The 16,771-nt window shown below is 45.8% G+C and overlaps 2 protein-coding genes across 4 annotated transcripts in view; one reads left to right on the forward strand and one right to left on the reverse strand.

Moving 5' to 3' along the window:
• Positions 1-3,404, forward strand: part of RPGRIP1 (RPGR interacting protein 1) — a 63,146-nt gene extending 59,742 nt beyond the window's left edge. For all 3 annotated transcript variants that reach the window (XM_070727614.1, XM_070727615.1, XM_070727616.1), the window contains 2 exons: positions 247-377; positions 3,215-3,404. In XM_070727614.1, coding sequence (XP_070583715.1) covers positions 247-377; positions 3,215-3,348 — 265 coding nt within the window. In that variant the 3' untranslated portion in view covers positions 3,349-3,404. The remainder of the gene's footprint in view (positions 1-246; positions 378-3,214) is intronic.
• Positions 3,405-3,431: 27 nt separating this feature from the next.
• The window catches only part of SUPT16H (SPT16 homolog, facilitates chromatin remodeling subunit), a 37,376-nt gene continuing 24,036 nt past the window's right edge, over positions 3,432-16,771 (reverse strand). Inside the window, exons 15-26 of the mRNA XM_070729087.1 lie at positions 16,144-16,271; positions 15,030-15,165; positions 14,744-14,870; positions 13,185-13,303; positions 10,808-10,933; positions 10,614-10,726; positions 10,235-10,310; positions 8,727-8,896; positions 7,419-7,548; positions 6,572-6,701; positions 5,803-5,880; positions 3,432-4,717 (exon numbers count right to left, since the gene is read on the reverse strand). Coding sequence (XP_070585188.1) covers positions 4,536-4,717; positions 5,803-5,880; positions 6,572-6,701; positions 7,419-7,548; positions 8,727-8,896; positions 10,235-10,310; positions 10,614-10,726; positions 10,808-10,933; positions 13,185-13,303; positions 14,744-14,870; positions 15,030-15,165; positions 16,144-16,271 — 1,515 coding nt within the window. The 3' untranslated portion in view covers positions 3,432-4,535. The remainder of the gene's footprint in view (positions 4,718-5,802; positions 5,881-6,571; positions 6,702-7,418; positions 7,549-8,726; positions 8,897-10,234; positions 10,311-10,613; positions 10,727-10,807; positions 10,934-13,184; positions 13,304-14,743; positions 14,871-15,029; positions 15,166-16,143; positions 16,272-16,771) is intronic.

Raw genomic sequence — 16,771 nt, forward strand, 5'->3', positions numbered from 1 at the left:
ACCTATTGCTTCTTGCTCGACCCTCAGGTACTTTGGAGAATAGGTTGACTCCCTCCACTTTGTAGCGCCCCCTGAAATATTGGAACACTGCTATCATGTCTCCCCTGGTCCTTCTTTTCATCAAACTAGCCATGCCCGGTTCCCGCAACTGTTCTTCATGTTTTAGCCTCCAGTCTCCTAATAATCTTTGTTGCTCTTCTCAATCGCTCTTCTCTGTTGATAGATCAAGTTTTCTCCTTGACACAGGTTGCAGTTTATAGTGGTGAGTGAGCCGCTTCCGGGGACCAGCGGAGAATGTGAAGACGTGGGTTTCTCCAGCGTGGACTTGCGAGAGATTCTTCTGACCGGAAATACCATCTTTGAGCGCGACTTACAAGGTAAGGCGATGTCCATCCTCCCTCCCAAAATGGAATTGATCTAATGCACACAACCAAAGGTAATATTTAAGGTAGGAGTATCAAACTCAAGGCCCATGGGCCAGATTCAGCCTTACATCTGGCCCATGGGGCTGCCCTAGAAGCAGCAAAGATCCGGCCCATGAGGTTCTGCCAGCAAAAATGGAGCTTAGGGAGGGGTGGTGGCTGCAATGGCCTCCTGTAGCCCTTTGCCAACCAAAACAGAGTCCAAAAAGAGGCAATCACAGCCGAAAATGGAGCCCATGAAGAGCCATGCATGATGTCGCTATATAGAGCGCTGGTGAGACCACATTTGGAATACTGTGTTCAGTTCTGGAGACCTCACCTACAAAAAGATATTGACAAAATTGAACGGGTCCAAAGACGGGCTACAAAAATGGTAGAAGGTCTTAAGCATAAAACGTATCAGGAAAGACTTAATGAACTCAATCTGTATAGTCTGGAGGACAGAAGGAAAAGGGGGGACATGATCGAAACATTTAAATATGTCAAAGGGTTAAATAAGGTCCAGGAGGGAAGTGTTTTTAATAGGAAAGTGAACACAAGAACAAGGGGACCCAATCTTAAGTTAGTTGGGGGAAAGATCAAAAGCAACATGAGAAAATATTATTTTACTGAAAGAATAGTAGATCCTTGGAACAAACGTCCAGCAGACGTGGTAGATAAATCCACAGTAACTGAATTTAAACATGCCTGGGATAAACATATATGAAGGGGCGTCTTGGCTGCTGGTAACTCCTTGATCTGTCCTGGAATGGTGCTCGGTCACTTCTGAATGAGGACTGGCTATATTGGCCCTGCAAGTACAACCTCTGAGTCTGGCCAGTACCCGAGGAAAGCTCCCAAAGAAGTGGCTGCCGTCGGGCAAAGGGAGTAGACCGGCGATCCTGTCGTTTGTAGGCCTTGGGAAAGACCTTTCTTTTGTCCTTGTCCTCTATGAGGACCGATTCTAGATCCTCCCTGAAAAGTTTAGAGCCCTGGAACACCAATGAGGCCAAGCGCCACTTAGATTTTGAGTCTGCCTGCCAATTCCGCAGCCACAGGACATGGTGCGACGGAAGAGTAGTCGCCATACCTCTTGCCGATAATTTTGCCGCGTGTAGATTGGCATCAGCATAGAACTCCACTGCGGCCATCAGTTTACTCAGATCCTGACGCAGGCAACCTTCATCAGGCCCAAGTCTAGATTGCATTTCTTTCAACCACATTATTGATGCTCTATTGAAGAAGGATGCAGCAGCCGCTGCATGAAAATCCCAGCTGGACATCTGATGCGTCTGCCGCGGCAGCATCTCCGCCTTTCTGTCCTCTGGTTTGAGACTGTCACCCGTCTCAGAGGGAACCAAGGCATTGGCTATAATAGTCATGAACGGTTGGTCAATAGGTGGAATCTGCAAGTGTCTCGATCTCTTAAACTTCCTCTCAATGGCAGAGGGACCTTGGGCCGCCAATGGATACTGCCACGGACGCTTCACACTCTCAAGATCTCCCAGGATGGAATATGGTCTGAACTCACTTCACAAGTGTCTCAATTAACAACTGAATTTTGGGGCTCTATTGTAAGATTGTAAGTTGGGGACTGCCTGTGTAAGTGTATGGTTTTTATTGCGAAGATACCTTTCCCCCACCCCTCCAAATTTACATATGTACATGCACACGTGCCTACACACCTTCGGAGCTCAGCTGGTTTTGCCCGCCATAACTGTTTCTTGTTTTGGAAAATTACTGTATTTCTCGGACTACAAGACGCACTTCCCCCCCTCTCCAAACAGTGGGTAGAAGTCAGGGGCAAAATGACTCCCGATTTGCTCGTGCCTATCACTCATTGGAAATCCACCCGTCCAGATACCACCATTTGGGTTCTTTTACTGTGTATGCACAGAATGCTTTGCGCATGCGCAGAGGGTAAAAACCCTCAAATGGCGGTGTCCGGGTGGGTAGGTGGAGCCTTGTGCTTCCTTCACGACCGGTTCTCTGACGACCGACAGGCACGAGCGAACCAGAAGCATTTGACCCCTGGTGAAAGTGTTGTTTCGTCTTAGAATGAATGTTGCGGTGGGAAGGTGGTTGGTACAACGCTGATCAGCTGCTCTAGGTGGTGAGCATCGCCATTGCCTATTGGTGCTGCTGGTGCCTGTTCGCCGGTGAATAGGGACAGCAGCAAACGGGCCACATTGTCGTCAGCTCAGCTCAGTGGTGGGTTCAACAGAGTGGAGCCCTGATGACTCAGATGCTGAGGGTGCAATAGCACACTGACGCTGACCAGGCTGTTTGCTGCTAGGATGCTAGCCAGATGAATACTGGATGGATGCTGGGAGGCAGATTTTTCCCTTTTTTCTCCTCTAAAGCTAATGCGTGTCTTATAGTCCGGAGCATGTTAAAGTCTGAAAAATATGGAAATTATCCACCCAAGACCAACAGTATATAAATTCCTGCCAGGAATAGGCTGGTACCAGTTACTATCCGTGTTTCCCTAAAAATAAGACTGGGTCTTTAGGCCTATTTTTTTCCAGTTAGGTCTTATTTTTGGGAAAATAAATGCTAAACGCATCCAACTGACTGACAATCTTAACTGGGGATTATTTTTGGTATAGGGCATATATTATCAGCATCCTGAAAAATCATGCTAGGGCTTATTTTCCAGTTGGGTCTTATTTTCAGAGAAACGGAGTATCTGGAGGATCAGATATTCAATTTAAAAATATTCAAGTCGTTTTTCTCTTCTTCTTTACTGTTCATGAATGATTGCCAGATCAGTAAACAAGTCTATCCTGCACTTTTCATTCCTTGTCACCTAGTTTTGAGTTCTTTAGACCACGCCACCAAAATCGGGAAGCTGAAAGTCTCCGTCGAAGGGGCAGCTGCGCTGCAGGCCATCTACCAGACAGGCGAATGGCCGGGCGACGAAGGCAGAGAAACTGAAGAAGGATGAACAGGCTTCCATGTTTGTATAAATGATGGTTGCTGCTTTCTTCGGAGCCAGGGAATGAGCCAGAAAAATAAACTTTCCAAATCTTTTGTTTGTTAAAAAAAAAAAAACTTTATTGTTCAATTATCTCCAAAGTTGAAAATATCAACAGTGCTAACAGCTATGAAAGAAAAAGTTGAGAAAGCCCCATGCATCCAACCCTCCCTCCCTTCATGGTCTGGATCAGGTGGATCCCGACCCACCCAAGGGAGGGTTAGGCCAGGAAATGCCTTTAATCCGTCCCCTCTGCAATCCCTCCCCCCTCCAACGCTCATTCACTGGATATCTATGCGGGGACCCTGGAAACAGATAAATACAAACAGGGAGCTTGACAGTTAGAAAAAAAGGGGTGGGGGAGAGTCGATCCCGTAAAAGGGGAACAAAAGAAAAAAAAATACCAAGAAGCAGGGATCTTTATTTTGTTTGTGTTCTAATCTCCCAGTCTTGCTTGCGTGCGGACTTTAGGGAAGCTTGGTTGTGTGTTCTTTTCCACCACAGTTCCAAGGGGGAATATCGTGTTGCCGCAACGCAATGCCACTTTTCCAGGTCGATTCCAAATGCCAAGGGAGCTCAAAATACTTAAAAAGTCAACCCAGCTCCAGTTGGCAAGTCTTCCAAGGATGCAGACACATTTTTCTTGGGGGTGGGGGGAGAGAAATGGAGAAGAGTCCCTACGCAGAAGGTGGTTCGGTGGATATACCCCCCAAAGCAAGATAGCGGGAAAGGGAGGGGTAGTAGAAGCTGCAGAGAGGCATGGTAAAGCCAATCCCCCACCCACCCTTCCTAAGGCCTTGCCCAAGACTGTCTCCGTGCCATTCTCTTCCCTTGCACTTTTTTTTTGTCCATTATGAACACGGCTTGGAATTCTCTCGCAGCAGATTGGTCCATGCGAATGGTTCAGAAAATAAGTTGGGGTGTGTGTGTAGGGGGGGTAAGCCTGAAATACGCTCCAGAGAACCAATAAACAAGAGAGCCAAAGGAGTGTGGATGGGGGGAAACTGGAGGGTGGGGTGGGGAGAGAGACAAAATAGTTTGTTGGTAGGACCTTACAGACTGGCTGATGGGAGGGAGGTCTCAGTAGCCCTCAAATTCCCCTGCCCCAACCTCCCTCCTCCATCTGACTGACAGGAAAGGTTTGTCATTCTCCCAATCTACTTCCTCTTCTTCTTCGGCGGGGCGGAACTTCGGCCAGGGCTGCGACTGTGGGAGCTGCGATTGTGGGAGCTGCGATTGTGGGAACTGCGGTGGTGTCCCGAGCTATGGGAGGAGGGAACCTTCCGCTTGCGGCTCAGGGTGCGCTCTTCCTCCTCCTCATACCGGCTCTCTCGGTCAGCTGCAGGGAAGGAAGAGGGAGAAGTCAGAACTCCATGGAGCTACGGGTGATACCGTAGCAGCCTTCTTTCTCCACCCCTACCTCTTTTCTACTTCTCTCCTGTCATTCTCTCCTTCCTATCTACTTCCTCTTCTCCCTCTGAACCTTTCCTGAGTACATCTAATTATAGTCCACTTTATGGTCAGCAGACAAGCAGTTCCAACATCGGAACTATTCTAAAACTTTTATCTTTCCCTTTATCCATACCTACCTACCTACTTACTCTATCAACCTATCAATCTATCTATCTATCTATCTACCTACCTACCTTCCTACATCTATAAAAATATATTTTTCTAGGTATAGCTACTATTATTCTAATGCTGCCTCATTTCTCCTACTTTTGCTGCTTGAGTTTACCACCTTTAATTTTCAACTTTCTTCCAAATTAATCGCTAACCTTCCAAACATTCTCTTAACTTAAAATTGTAATTGGATTGGTGGGCATTGGATTTTGTCACTATGTACTGTTTTTACTATTGTTGTGAGCCGCCCCGAGTCTGCGGAGAGGGGCGGCATATAAATCCAATAAATCTAATCTAATCTAATCTCTTATACTTCTTCATCTTTGGCCATACTCCTCCTTTTGCTTGATTTATATTTTATTTTATTTTAAAAATATATATTCTAACAACTCTCAGATCTTATTGGATTGACTGAGGGGTTTGGGGAGAGGAGATCCTATAAGCACTTGGCCTTTTGACAGGAGGGTGATGACCTGGGCCCTGAATCCCATTCAGAAATCCACAGGCAATCCATGAGTTGTAAAATTGCGCTGTCAAGAGGGCCGTCCTGAGGTGCACCCAGATCTATTTGTCTATTATTTCTGGATTGGCTGAAGCCATATGCCCGAGTTTAATTTTCCCTTCCCTGTGTCGAGATAACAGAGTCAGAGTCAATGTTTGAATTGAGTGGCGAGATAAATTGAATGAATGAATGGAGGGATGAAAAAGTAACTAAAAATCGGCCCTCAAAGCAGCCTCACAAGCCCAGGTTTGTCCCAAGAGGTTTCCAAACAGAGAACGGGAAGAGGGAAGGATGCTTACCTTTCCGTGCTTCTTCTTCCAGTTCGTCCCAATCTTTCCCGCTCTCCTCCTCGCTGCCCAGGGATTCTTTAGAATAGTCTGTCAAAGACAAGACAAAACTCAGCATAGTATACCGCTTGAAGGAGAGGGGGAGGAAGGGGGGAAAGAAGGGGGTAGAAAGAGAGAGGGAGGAGAGAGGGGAGAAAGGGAAGGAGAGAGAGGAAGAAAGAGGGGAAGAGAAGGGAGGAAGGAACAGAGAGGGAGACAAGGAGAGGGAAAAGGAGAAAGGGAGAGGGGTGGAAAGAGGGAGGAGAGCAAGAGGAAAGGAAGAGAGAAAGGGGGAGAAAAGAACTGAGGAATGAGGGGGGAAGGACAGAGGGAGAGATGGGGAGGGAGGATGAGAGAAAGGGGGAGGGAAAAAGAGGGAAAATGAGAGAGGGAGAGGAAAGAGAGAGAATGAAAAGGGGGAGAGTGGGAGAGGGAAGGAAAAGGAGAAAGGGAGAGAGGGCTGAAAAGAGGGAGGGAGGGAGGGAGATCGATAGGGGGGAAAGGGAGAGAGAAAGATGAGGAAGAGGGAGGAAGACGGGGAAAGGAAGAGAGAAAGGGGAAGAGGGAGAGAGAGAGAAGAACTGTGAGAAAGGAGAGAGGGGAAAGGAACAGGGAAGGAGAGATGGGGCGGGAAGAAGATGGAAAGGGAAAGAGAGGGAGGGAAGAGAGCAAGAGTTAGGGCTTGTATAACAAAGGAAGGAATCCTCCAGAGAAGTCCAGAAGATCCTCCTTCTATCCTCACCTGTGTCTTCTGCCTCTGAAGAGTAGTCTTCATCGCTGTCCTCCTCCTCTTCTTCATACTCTTCCTCGGAAGGGTTGAAGGTCTCGTCCTCTATTTCGGACTCAGAATCCCCAGCTTCAGCATCACTTCCCTGGGAAGGAAAGGGGGGGGGGGACAGGAAGGGCATCTCTTAATGAAGTCCAGACTTTCAGGTTGAACTCCTTTATTAGTTTGATGGTTTAGTACCAGACAGTGCTTTTCTCCCCCTCTCTGGCTTCAAAAACCAACACAACATTACAAGAAGTTGAACAATTCGAATCTGTTAATAGAAGACAATGTATGGGGTTTTTTTGGGTTTTTTTTTAAAACAAACATTAAGGACCCTTATGAAAGAAGTATATCTGAGGCCAAGGAAAGGATGCTACAATTCTAGAATGCTATCTTCATAGACCCGGGGGTGTCAAACTTTAGTCATCATGGTGTCGTCAGTGATGTACCGCAACTTTTCTCCCTTTCACTAAACTGGGTGTGGGCGTGGCCAGCGGGCTGCCATAGACTATAAACATATATTACATTATATAGCACTACACTATTCATCACCATACACATCACATTACATCTCAACCCATTCAACCCAACTCAACTCAATCCAACCCAACCCATTCAACCCAGCCCATTCAACTCAACTCACACCACTCAACCCAATTCATTCAACCCAACCCAACATTTTCTTTATCCACAAATCATTCTTTTATTCTCTGACACAGACACCACTCTACCTTTCAAAGAAAGTGAGTGTGCTTGGAGGTGTGTATGTGTGTTTGTGTTGTCCATCTCCTTGCTACCCAGGTTGGTTCACCCAGCCTACCTCTCCCTCTGGCTCGAGGAACGACCAGCCACCTTGCTCAAAAAAGCCTTCTGGATCATCCACAATTGTTTTCATGATTTTGGTCCAGTTGAGGGATTGAACCCCTTCAGTGTATTTAATGTCGCAAGAGCTGATTGCAGATGAAAAAGGAAGAAAGAGATGAGAGTATAAGCCTTTCTCACACCCACTTCTCAAAGAGAACGCTGTTCACGAAACCAGATGTGAACATGCTTCACTGCTGTGCTAAACACAAACTAGTAAGAGTGTAACTACTCTTTTGAATTTTTGATTGGCGGTGGAAGAACAATAACATAGACACTTCAGTAGAAACACTGCCTTTGAGAACAATGCAATTTTTGGGGGTAGTATCTAAAATGTCCTTGAGATATTTTATTTTATATCTATGGAGGTCCTCAGTCATCCAGGACACAGCAACCGGACGTCTTCTAAGAAAAACAAAGAAGTCCAGTTGAATCTTGAAAAAGCACCTTGGGGACAACTGTAACCAGGATGACTGGGAATCTTCATAAACATTTACCTATGTATGGTACGGCTCTATGAAAGGATTTCCAGAAAAACTGCAGGTTACAGGAACCCTTTCAGCAGTTCCAAAAAGGCTCCACAACCGTTTGCACCTCTCCGGTGCGCCTGAGAACACATATAAGCCTCCAGGTGGCCTAAATGACTCTCTAACAAGGATGCAAATGACCAATTGTCTGCAAGGAGTATAAATCCTTCCGTTCTCAACCATCCGGTCAGATGTGAAGAAGCTTCTTGGATGAGAAGCCAAACATCTTCTAAGAAAAAACAGAAAGTAGAGTTGCAGGTGGGCAGAGCCTTGTGCTCCCTTTGCAACTGGCTTTCCAACAACTGACAAGCCCGAGCGAACCGGGAGCATGTCACCCCCGCCACCCAGAGTTGCCCTGTGGCAAGGTGCTCAATAGGTTAAACAAACAATGATCATTTACAACTGAAAGATGAAGGGGAACATAAAGTATATGGGCAAACATGGGCTTCTTCTGTTAATCTGATCGCCGCCTCCAGGGTGGTGTACCCCCCATGGTGGTCCCAGTCCAACTGTGGCCTTCAGCCTTTGAGGAGGGTGGGTGCAAATCCTACTACTTGGGGAGTACAAATGGGGAGGGTCACTCTCATTGGCTGGGATGGTTTCTCAGATAGTCTGGATTGATGCCATGAAGATGATAAACCGCATGGAAGGGACCTTAAGGTCTCTTAACCGCTCAACAATTAACAGTCAGGGGAAATTATACCAATGCAAGGGATATGCCACCTATGTTACATACTCACTTAAGCCACTCTTTGATAGGATCGAGTGAGGCCACAGGAATGGCGTTAATCATTGTGACCTTCTTGCTGTAGTCTTTGTAAACGATGACCATGTCGAAGTTCTTCAGATGGAACTGCACACGCTCAAAATGAATCAACTCCACCTCGTCCAGCGTTACCACAAATGGAGGCTGCAGATAGGGAGGAAGGGAGAGGCAATTGGCCTTTCAAACCTTTGAGACATTGGATAGCATGGGAGTGATGCTCTAGATAAGGGGTGTCAAACTTGAAGCCTGTGGTCCCATCCCTGCCTCCAGAAGCACTCTGCCATGTAAAAACGGGCTGTGCAGAGGCCCTGCAATACCTCCACACAGCCATATTTTGGCTGGCAGAGTGCTGCAAGAGGCCACGGAGGCAAAAAACAAAACGTGGAAAGGCTGCCCGTGCCCCATTCTGGCTGGCAGGATGCCACAATAAGCCCAAAAACAGGGCAGGGGGGGCTGTGTGCACCCTGTTTTAGCCAGCAGGGTGCTGCAGGAGGCATCCGTCCCATCTCACACACTCCCTGAGGAGAACCAGTTGCGGAGGACAACAATGCTGATCTGAAGAAATCCAGTTTAATACCCCTGCTCTAGACCAGGGGGTCTCCAAACTTGGCAACTTTTAAGACTTGTGGACTTAAATTCCCAGAATTCCCAGTAGAATATCGTTGGCTGACGAATTCTGGGGATTGAAGTCCAAAAGTCTTAAAATTGCCAAGTTTGGAAACCCTTGTCCTAGACTACAATGGTCAAAGAATCTTCTTCTCAAATCTTGTTTGACACATTGCCCTCATGCCAGAAGTACTGGAGTACTTCCGATTGAAAGGATGAGTTAGGACATTACCATTGTCTGGGACACCAAATTTGGGGCTCTTTTCATGTTCCCGGCACGAGCTGGAGCAAAGAATGGGAGCTGAACCCTGACCCACGACAGCATCAGATCTTGAACATGGTCTTGCTAACCTTCACCCCGGTGTCCCAGCCAAACGAGCCACATGTTACCATAACCGTCAATAACGATCCACTTATCACTTTAATATTGACATAGTAAATATACACCTGAGCCATGGTGGCGAAGTAGAGTGCAGTACTGCAGGCTGCTTCTGCAGTCTACCTGCAATTTGGCAATTCAAATCTCACCAGGCTCAAGGTTGACTCAGCCTCTCATCCTTCTGAGGTGGGTAAAAGAAGGACCCAAATTGGGGGCAATGTGCTGACTCTGTAAACTGCCTAGAGAGGGCTGTAAAAGTACTGTGAAGCAGTATATAAGTCAAAGTGCTACTGCTATTGATGGGAATTCAGATTAAGAGATGACAGAATTTGAACCACATGAGGATTTGAGAAGGCCAACATAGTGGGAACCAACTCCTCTTTGTGGATGGTAGGGCAACACCTGCCAGCTTGTCAGAACTGCAGCTTTCGAAGCTGGGGACAGATCCAAAATAAACCTGCTGAGACCATCCCTTTCATATTCCGCCTCTCACTTACCCATTCAGTACAATTCACCAGGGCACTGCTGGTTGGTTGGAGCAGGCAGGTGCTTCGGTAGGGGGCGCCATTGAACCTTTTGCACGAGATAAGAAAAGCAAAGAGAAGCAGACAGTTTAGTTCAGTTTATTGATTAGCCCACATCAAAATAGCAGACAGTGGTAAACCTCAGAATGGTAATGTGCAGACAAAGGGAGCAGCTAGGGAACAAGAGTTGACTTGGGAGTAAGGCCACAGGTGGATAATGAATGGCATGCATAGAGAGTGAAAAAGCATGTACAACAGTGGCGCACACCTCCAAACAGGTAGGGAAGGTAAGTAGATTTCCACGCTAATCTAGGACAAAAATTAAAGCTACAAGACCACTGACAGTTCTTACCCCAACTCTCGGAAAGGAACTTCGAATTCCAATTCTTCCTTGGTGAGACCTTCTACCTTCTCAATGAAATTCTTGAAGGCTGTTTTCAGCTTGTGTCTCATCTCCCGTTCCATCTGGGATAAAGAGAATCAGTCAAACATGGTCTCCCGGCTTCCCCCCCCCCCCCAAGTGCTTCAAACAACCGATCCTCTCACCTGCTCAGCATAGAGGTCATCCCGATCGTGCATGTGCTGGTGCTTGCCTAAATCGGTGGTAATTTCGCCCACCTCCGTGTAAAATTGCACATCCGTGTGGCGTTTCTTCCCGAACATGATGGCATTCTGCAGGGCAGAAAAGGAACTGATAAAAGCTGTGCAGAATTATAGTATAGAACATCTGTGCTTAGATGAGTGATCTTATACTAGGCATTGGGGGTGGGGGAAATAAGAATAAGACCTCCTTGGTGCTCTCTGAGCTTGGTTGTTTTCTGACAGACATCTCATTACCCAACTAGGTAACGTCATCAGTGCTACCCTGTTTCCCCCCAAAATAAGACATCACTTTTGAGTCTATCGTAATAAGGACAAATGCTTATTTCAAGGTTTAAAAAAAGATAGGGAAACACGATAGTGATACACTAGATCAGTGTTTCTCAACCAGTGTGCCGCGAGACATGATCAGGTGTGCCGCGAAGCGAAGCTCAGAGGGGGGAAGGAGGGAGAGAGAAAGACATAGAGGGAGGGAAGGAGGGAGAGAGAAAGAGAGCAAAAAAGAGAGGGAAGAAGGAAGAGAGAAAGAAAGAGGGATGAAGAGAGAAATAGAGCGAAAGGGAAGAAGAGAGATATTTTTTTTGTCCAAACTTTTTTTAGGCCCCCCCCCCGCGCTTAATGTTCCCCAGGTTTTTGTAAATGTGAATAATGTGCCGCTGCTCAAAAAAGATTGGGAAACACTGCACTAGATAGTGAACACTAGTACTGATGATATCTACTTTGGGTTATTGGTTGCCCTCTAACACCACTGATGACATTGCCGTGTCTTGATGCTTCAGCATTTAGGAAGATGCTTAGGGATGATTCATACCCTGGCCAGTGTCTCTTTTCACTTTTACCAACAGGTAGAAGAGAAGAGACTGAAGTATAGCCAGCTGGACAAACAGGTTTAAAAGCAGCTTCGACACATGGGCTGTCAAGACTCCTTAACACAATCACAATCGCTCCACATACATATGAAAATGTATGACTAGTCTTTTTTCTTTCCCCAATTACTAATATAAATTGGGGACTGTATTGTCCTGCATTTTTTGTTGTGGATTGCATCAATAGAGGCTAAACCAATTTCATTTTATACATGATCTACAATGACAATAAAGGCTATATTATTACCATTACCGTCATTCTCTTTTATTCATTAAACATGAAACTCAGTCAACTGAACATTTTAAAAAGTGTCACAAATACCACTAACTCGTGCTAATGGTTGATACGGGTTGCTGCCAACATACTAGGTATCAACCAAGTGTCTTCTTAAAATATATGTTCCGAGTAGCAGTTTTTTGCAGTTCCTTTGATGTTATTGCAGGAAGCTGCATTTTCTTGATGTGTTTTGTGAAATTCTTGGACATGTATCAAATACCTTAATGACAATGGGATCATTGTTACATGTTTCATCCATAGCCGTGTAGTTTCAATGGGCAGGTCGTGATATTTTGTAATTTTTTCCAGTTTTTTTTCTTCGACTGTCATTTCCTAGTACAACAATGTCAATAAACTGTACTCTTAGGCCCCCAGCAACCATGATATCTGGGATGTTATGTTCCAAATAATGATATGTCTGTATTTGAAAGTCCCACAAGATCTTCATGGTCTCATTTTCAGCAACTTTTTCATATGATGATGATGATGATAACAACAATAACCAAGCCCAGAGAGAAACAAGGATCCCTCGTTCCAACCCTGACCTACAAATATTCTCATTTACTGATAACAAGGCGAACAGAGGGAATGGCTTGTCCCAGACCGAAATGATGGGCTAAGCTTCTCTTCAAGATGAGGCTTGTCAGAATATTCATGAACTGGGAGAGGCAGTGATAACAAGGTCAGCCAATGAATAGGCGTAGCAGCTAAGTCGGCCAATAAGAGCTAAACACATTTGAATCTGTGCAGAGAAATCAAAACTGAAGCTAGAAGGCTGGGTGTGGCTCAGCCCATTCTGCTCTGAATTCTGAACTAGAAGTTGCTTGTATTTTCCTTATAACTATTCTACATTGAAAAAGAACTCTGCTACTGGTATTATATATATATGTATATATTACTATGTTTATAAATAAGTAAATCAATCCTGCTTCACCAGTCTGCCTGTGTGTGCCTTCTGGACTTAATTTTCTTCAACAACTCCGATAAGGCTACATTAGCTGGAGATGCACCTATCGTTTTCAGGATTTGCACTTCATTACAAACCTTTCACAAAGTTCAAAGGTAACAGGTTGTGTTAATGGAGAAAAACTGAGGATCTGGTCTGTCCTTGCTACCCGCTTCCACCTCTGAGGAACTTCTCAGATCTCTACCCCCTCTGGGTTCTGAGGTGCAAGAATACCTTCAGATGGAAGTGAAGCACGATGATCATCTCCCCGTCACAGGGCTGGAACACAGCATGTTTGATGTTGTTGTACAGGATGTCCACTTTGTCCCCCCGCACGGAGGTGAAACGGAAGCCTGTCAAGAAAAAGCTGCAGTGAGGGGGAAAGACCTTCAAATTTCTAGGCTCCACCATCTCGCAAGAACCAACATGGACACCTAATATCAAAAACGTCATCAAAAAAGCACATCAAAGATTGTTCTTTCAGCGCCAACTCAAGAAGTTCAAACTGCCCAAGGAGCTGCTGATATACAGTTCTACAGGGGAATCATTGAGTCGGTTCTGTAACCAACAAACTTCAGAGGAGAATCAGAACTGCAGAAAAAACAACCAACCTGCCTTCCATTGAGGACCTGTACACTGCATGAGTCAAAAAGAGGGCTGTGAAAATATTTACTGACCTCTCACATCCTGGACACAAATTGTTTCAACTCCTACCTTCAAACCAACGCTATAAAGCACTGCACACCAAGACAACTAGACACAAGAACAGTTTCCCCCCGAAATGCCATCACTCTGCTAAACAAATAATTCCTTCAACACTGTCAAACTATTTATTAAGTCTGAACTACTATTACTTCTCATAGTTCTCATCACCCATCTCCTCCCTCTAATGACTGTAACTTTGTTTCTTGTATCCTTATAATTTATATTGACTGGTTCCTAATATGAGTTGATTGCTTATTTGTATCATTGTATCAGACTATCATTAAATGTTGTACCTTATGATTCTGTACACTGAGACCATATGAACCAAGATAAATGTCTTGTGTGTCCCCTCACACTTGGCCAATAAAAAATTCTGTTCTGTTCTGTTCTACTCTACTCTGACACCTAATCTGGGTCATTGGATTGGAAATTCTAGCAGAACAACCCCAGAAATAAAAAATCATTTTTATGTATTTTATTTAAGTGCATGGCTTGTTACGTTAACCAGGAAACTACATATGCATAGTGGTTTGACCAGCAAATTGACCAGCTGTGTGCTGAGACATCTTTGCACACTTCCTGAGATGTGCCACAGCAGGCTGAGCTAGCTTAGTACCAGAAAGAAAATGTGCCTTCCTGCGACATCATTCCTCGATTGGAACTGCCTCGCAAACAGGTGTCGGAATCAAGAAGGTTGAAAGCCAGCAGGAATCTGACTGCCTGCATGAAGTGTCAACTCGTCTCCCTACCAAAGTGGTACCTATTTATCTACTTGTATAGAACATGCTTTCAAACTGCTAGGTGGGCAGAAGCCGAGGTGAGTGACAGGAGCTCATCCTGCCACACAATGCTGGGGTTCGAACCGCTGGAGCAGAGACTATTGTCAGCATATTTAAGTCAGAGACTCTTGGGCATGAAAATATGGAAGACAAAATCTTGGGTTGATGGGGCAAAATTCTAGGGATGGGAGATGGTGGTGAAGCCCAGAGGAACCTCTTTCAATGCTCTTGTTTGGAGTTATCTGGTCTTTTAAAAAGTCTAAGTGGTGGTCGGTTCCAGAGAAACAGCACCATGCACCTCACAATTACCGTTAACGTGGGCTTCCAGTGATCCCTGCATCCGCTTCTGGGCAATGTTGGGACGGATGTAGAGGTCCTTCAGTTTTGGATTGCTGCGGTTGAGATTGATCACCAGGGAGTCTTGTTTGACAATTCCCTGAAGAAAAAGAAAAAGGTTCAACTGCTTCTGCTCACGGGGCCTCTGTCCGCTAAAGGTGTCCTCTCCTGGTTGTTGACCCCAGCAAACATCTCCCTCAAGCACGCTTCGATTTCTCTAGCCATCTTTGGAAGATGCTTGCCTGGAAATTTGGCTCACCTCCTTTTCTTTCTCCTCAGCTTCTCGGGTTTTATAACGCTTCTGCACCTCCTTGATGATACGGAAGGCATTCTGGAGGTTGAGTGCTGGGACCATCTGCTCTCCAGGCGTTTTTATGTTGGATGCTCGGTATGTTCTGAAGGAAGAGCAGCGACAGCATTAGCAAGCAACCAGCGAAGACGCTGAATGTGATGACCCGGAACAAGGCACGAAGGTCATACAACCAGCTGAGGGTTCAAATTCCCCTTTAATGCTCCAAATTTCCCCTCAAATGCTCCCATGTTCTTGCCAATTCCCAGAGCAAAGTGTGCACACGAACACACAGCAGCCTCTGGCTGTGCCCAGTCCAGCAAAATAAAGGAATAGGAAAAGGAAGTCCAAGAAAAAAGGAATAAACAATGAATCCACAAAGTCAGGAAGAAGGCACTGAGTTCACAAGAAGGGAAGAAGCAAGCAGTCCTGCAAACTTCAAATGTCATTACAAACACACCAAGCTCTATCAACTCAGTGTCTGTTCCGACAAATGCCCCTCCCCGCAGTGTCTCCTTAAATCTCAGTCGACAAGCGTATCTTGTGAAGAGGGCCAGGGTCTTTCCTCCAAGGTGGTTGGGTTGGCCTGTGCTGTTCCTGCCTTCTTTCCACTCTCCATGCTCGGGGATCAAGAGGGGGCAGTCCTTGACCATATCCCGAGCTTTGTCATTCCTCATGTCCAGTGCTTGCCCTCTCTTGGTCATCCTGCCCTCCGACCTCCGTTCCTCCCTGCTAACAAGCCATCCCCAACCTGAATGGCCCTGGGCTGACTTGGCCTGTTCCTCCCAACATTCCTCCGAAGCTAACAAAGCCCCTCTCCCTGAAGTTCTTTTTGATTGGGCAGCTAGGAGCGTGAAGGAAGGAAAGGGAAACTGCCTGGAGTTTGGACCTTTAGGAATTCCCATTCATTAGATTCCCAATATCCAAGAAGGTCTCTGATTTCTTCTCAAGGCATGGGCTCTAATTCAAGACAATCCAAAGGCAACTTAAGAATATCAGCCTTGCAGCCCAAGTATGAGCGCACAAAATGCTATCATTTTAAGAACCTTCCTAATCACAATTGCCCAGGAAGGCATTAACTCACATTTCTTTTACAAAAGTAGCATCTGGATTAGGAAAGATGTTGCCCTCGTTACGACCCAAAGCGCTGCCTGGACAGTAAAAGTTGATCCTCAGGTAAGTGTAATCACCTTCTACCGACATGCTGATGTTCTGCACGAGAAAATTGGAATAACAGAAAAATAAAACAGCTGGAAAGGACCTTCAAGATCTTCTAGTCCAATCCCTACTCAAGCAGAAGACTCTATTAGCTGTGATGGCAAACCTATCGCATGCTTGCCACAGGTGGCATGCAGAGCCATATTGGAGGGCATGTGAGACTTTGCCCTGTGTCAGCTCCAGTGCCAGCTAATTTTTGACTTTGGGAAAGGCTGTTTCACCCTCCAGATGCTTCAGGGAAGCTTCCCCGAAGTCCCGGAGGCAAAAAAATCCCCCAACGGACAAACCGGAAGTTCCAATTTGCTGTTGTGCTGTTTTTTGCACACTGGAACTTCAGGAAGCTTCCCTGAACCCTTTAGAGTGCAAAAAACAGCACAACAACAAACTGGAAGTGCATTTTCCCAAACTTCCAGTGTGCCTGCATGGGCATTTTTTTCATCTACCAGGCTTCAGTAAGGCCTGGGCGCATGCACAGGGGAGGCAGCATGTGTGTG

The sequence above is a fragment of the Erythrolamprus reginae genome, chromosome Z, assembly GCF_031021105.1.
Source record: "Erythrolamprus reginae isolate rEryReg1 chromosome Z, rEryReg1.hap1, whole genome shotgun sequence".
In the NCBI taxonomy this organism is placed as follows: Eukaryota; Metazoa; Chordata; class Lepidosauria; order Squamata; family Dipsadidae; genus Erythrolamprus; species Erythrolamprus reginae.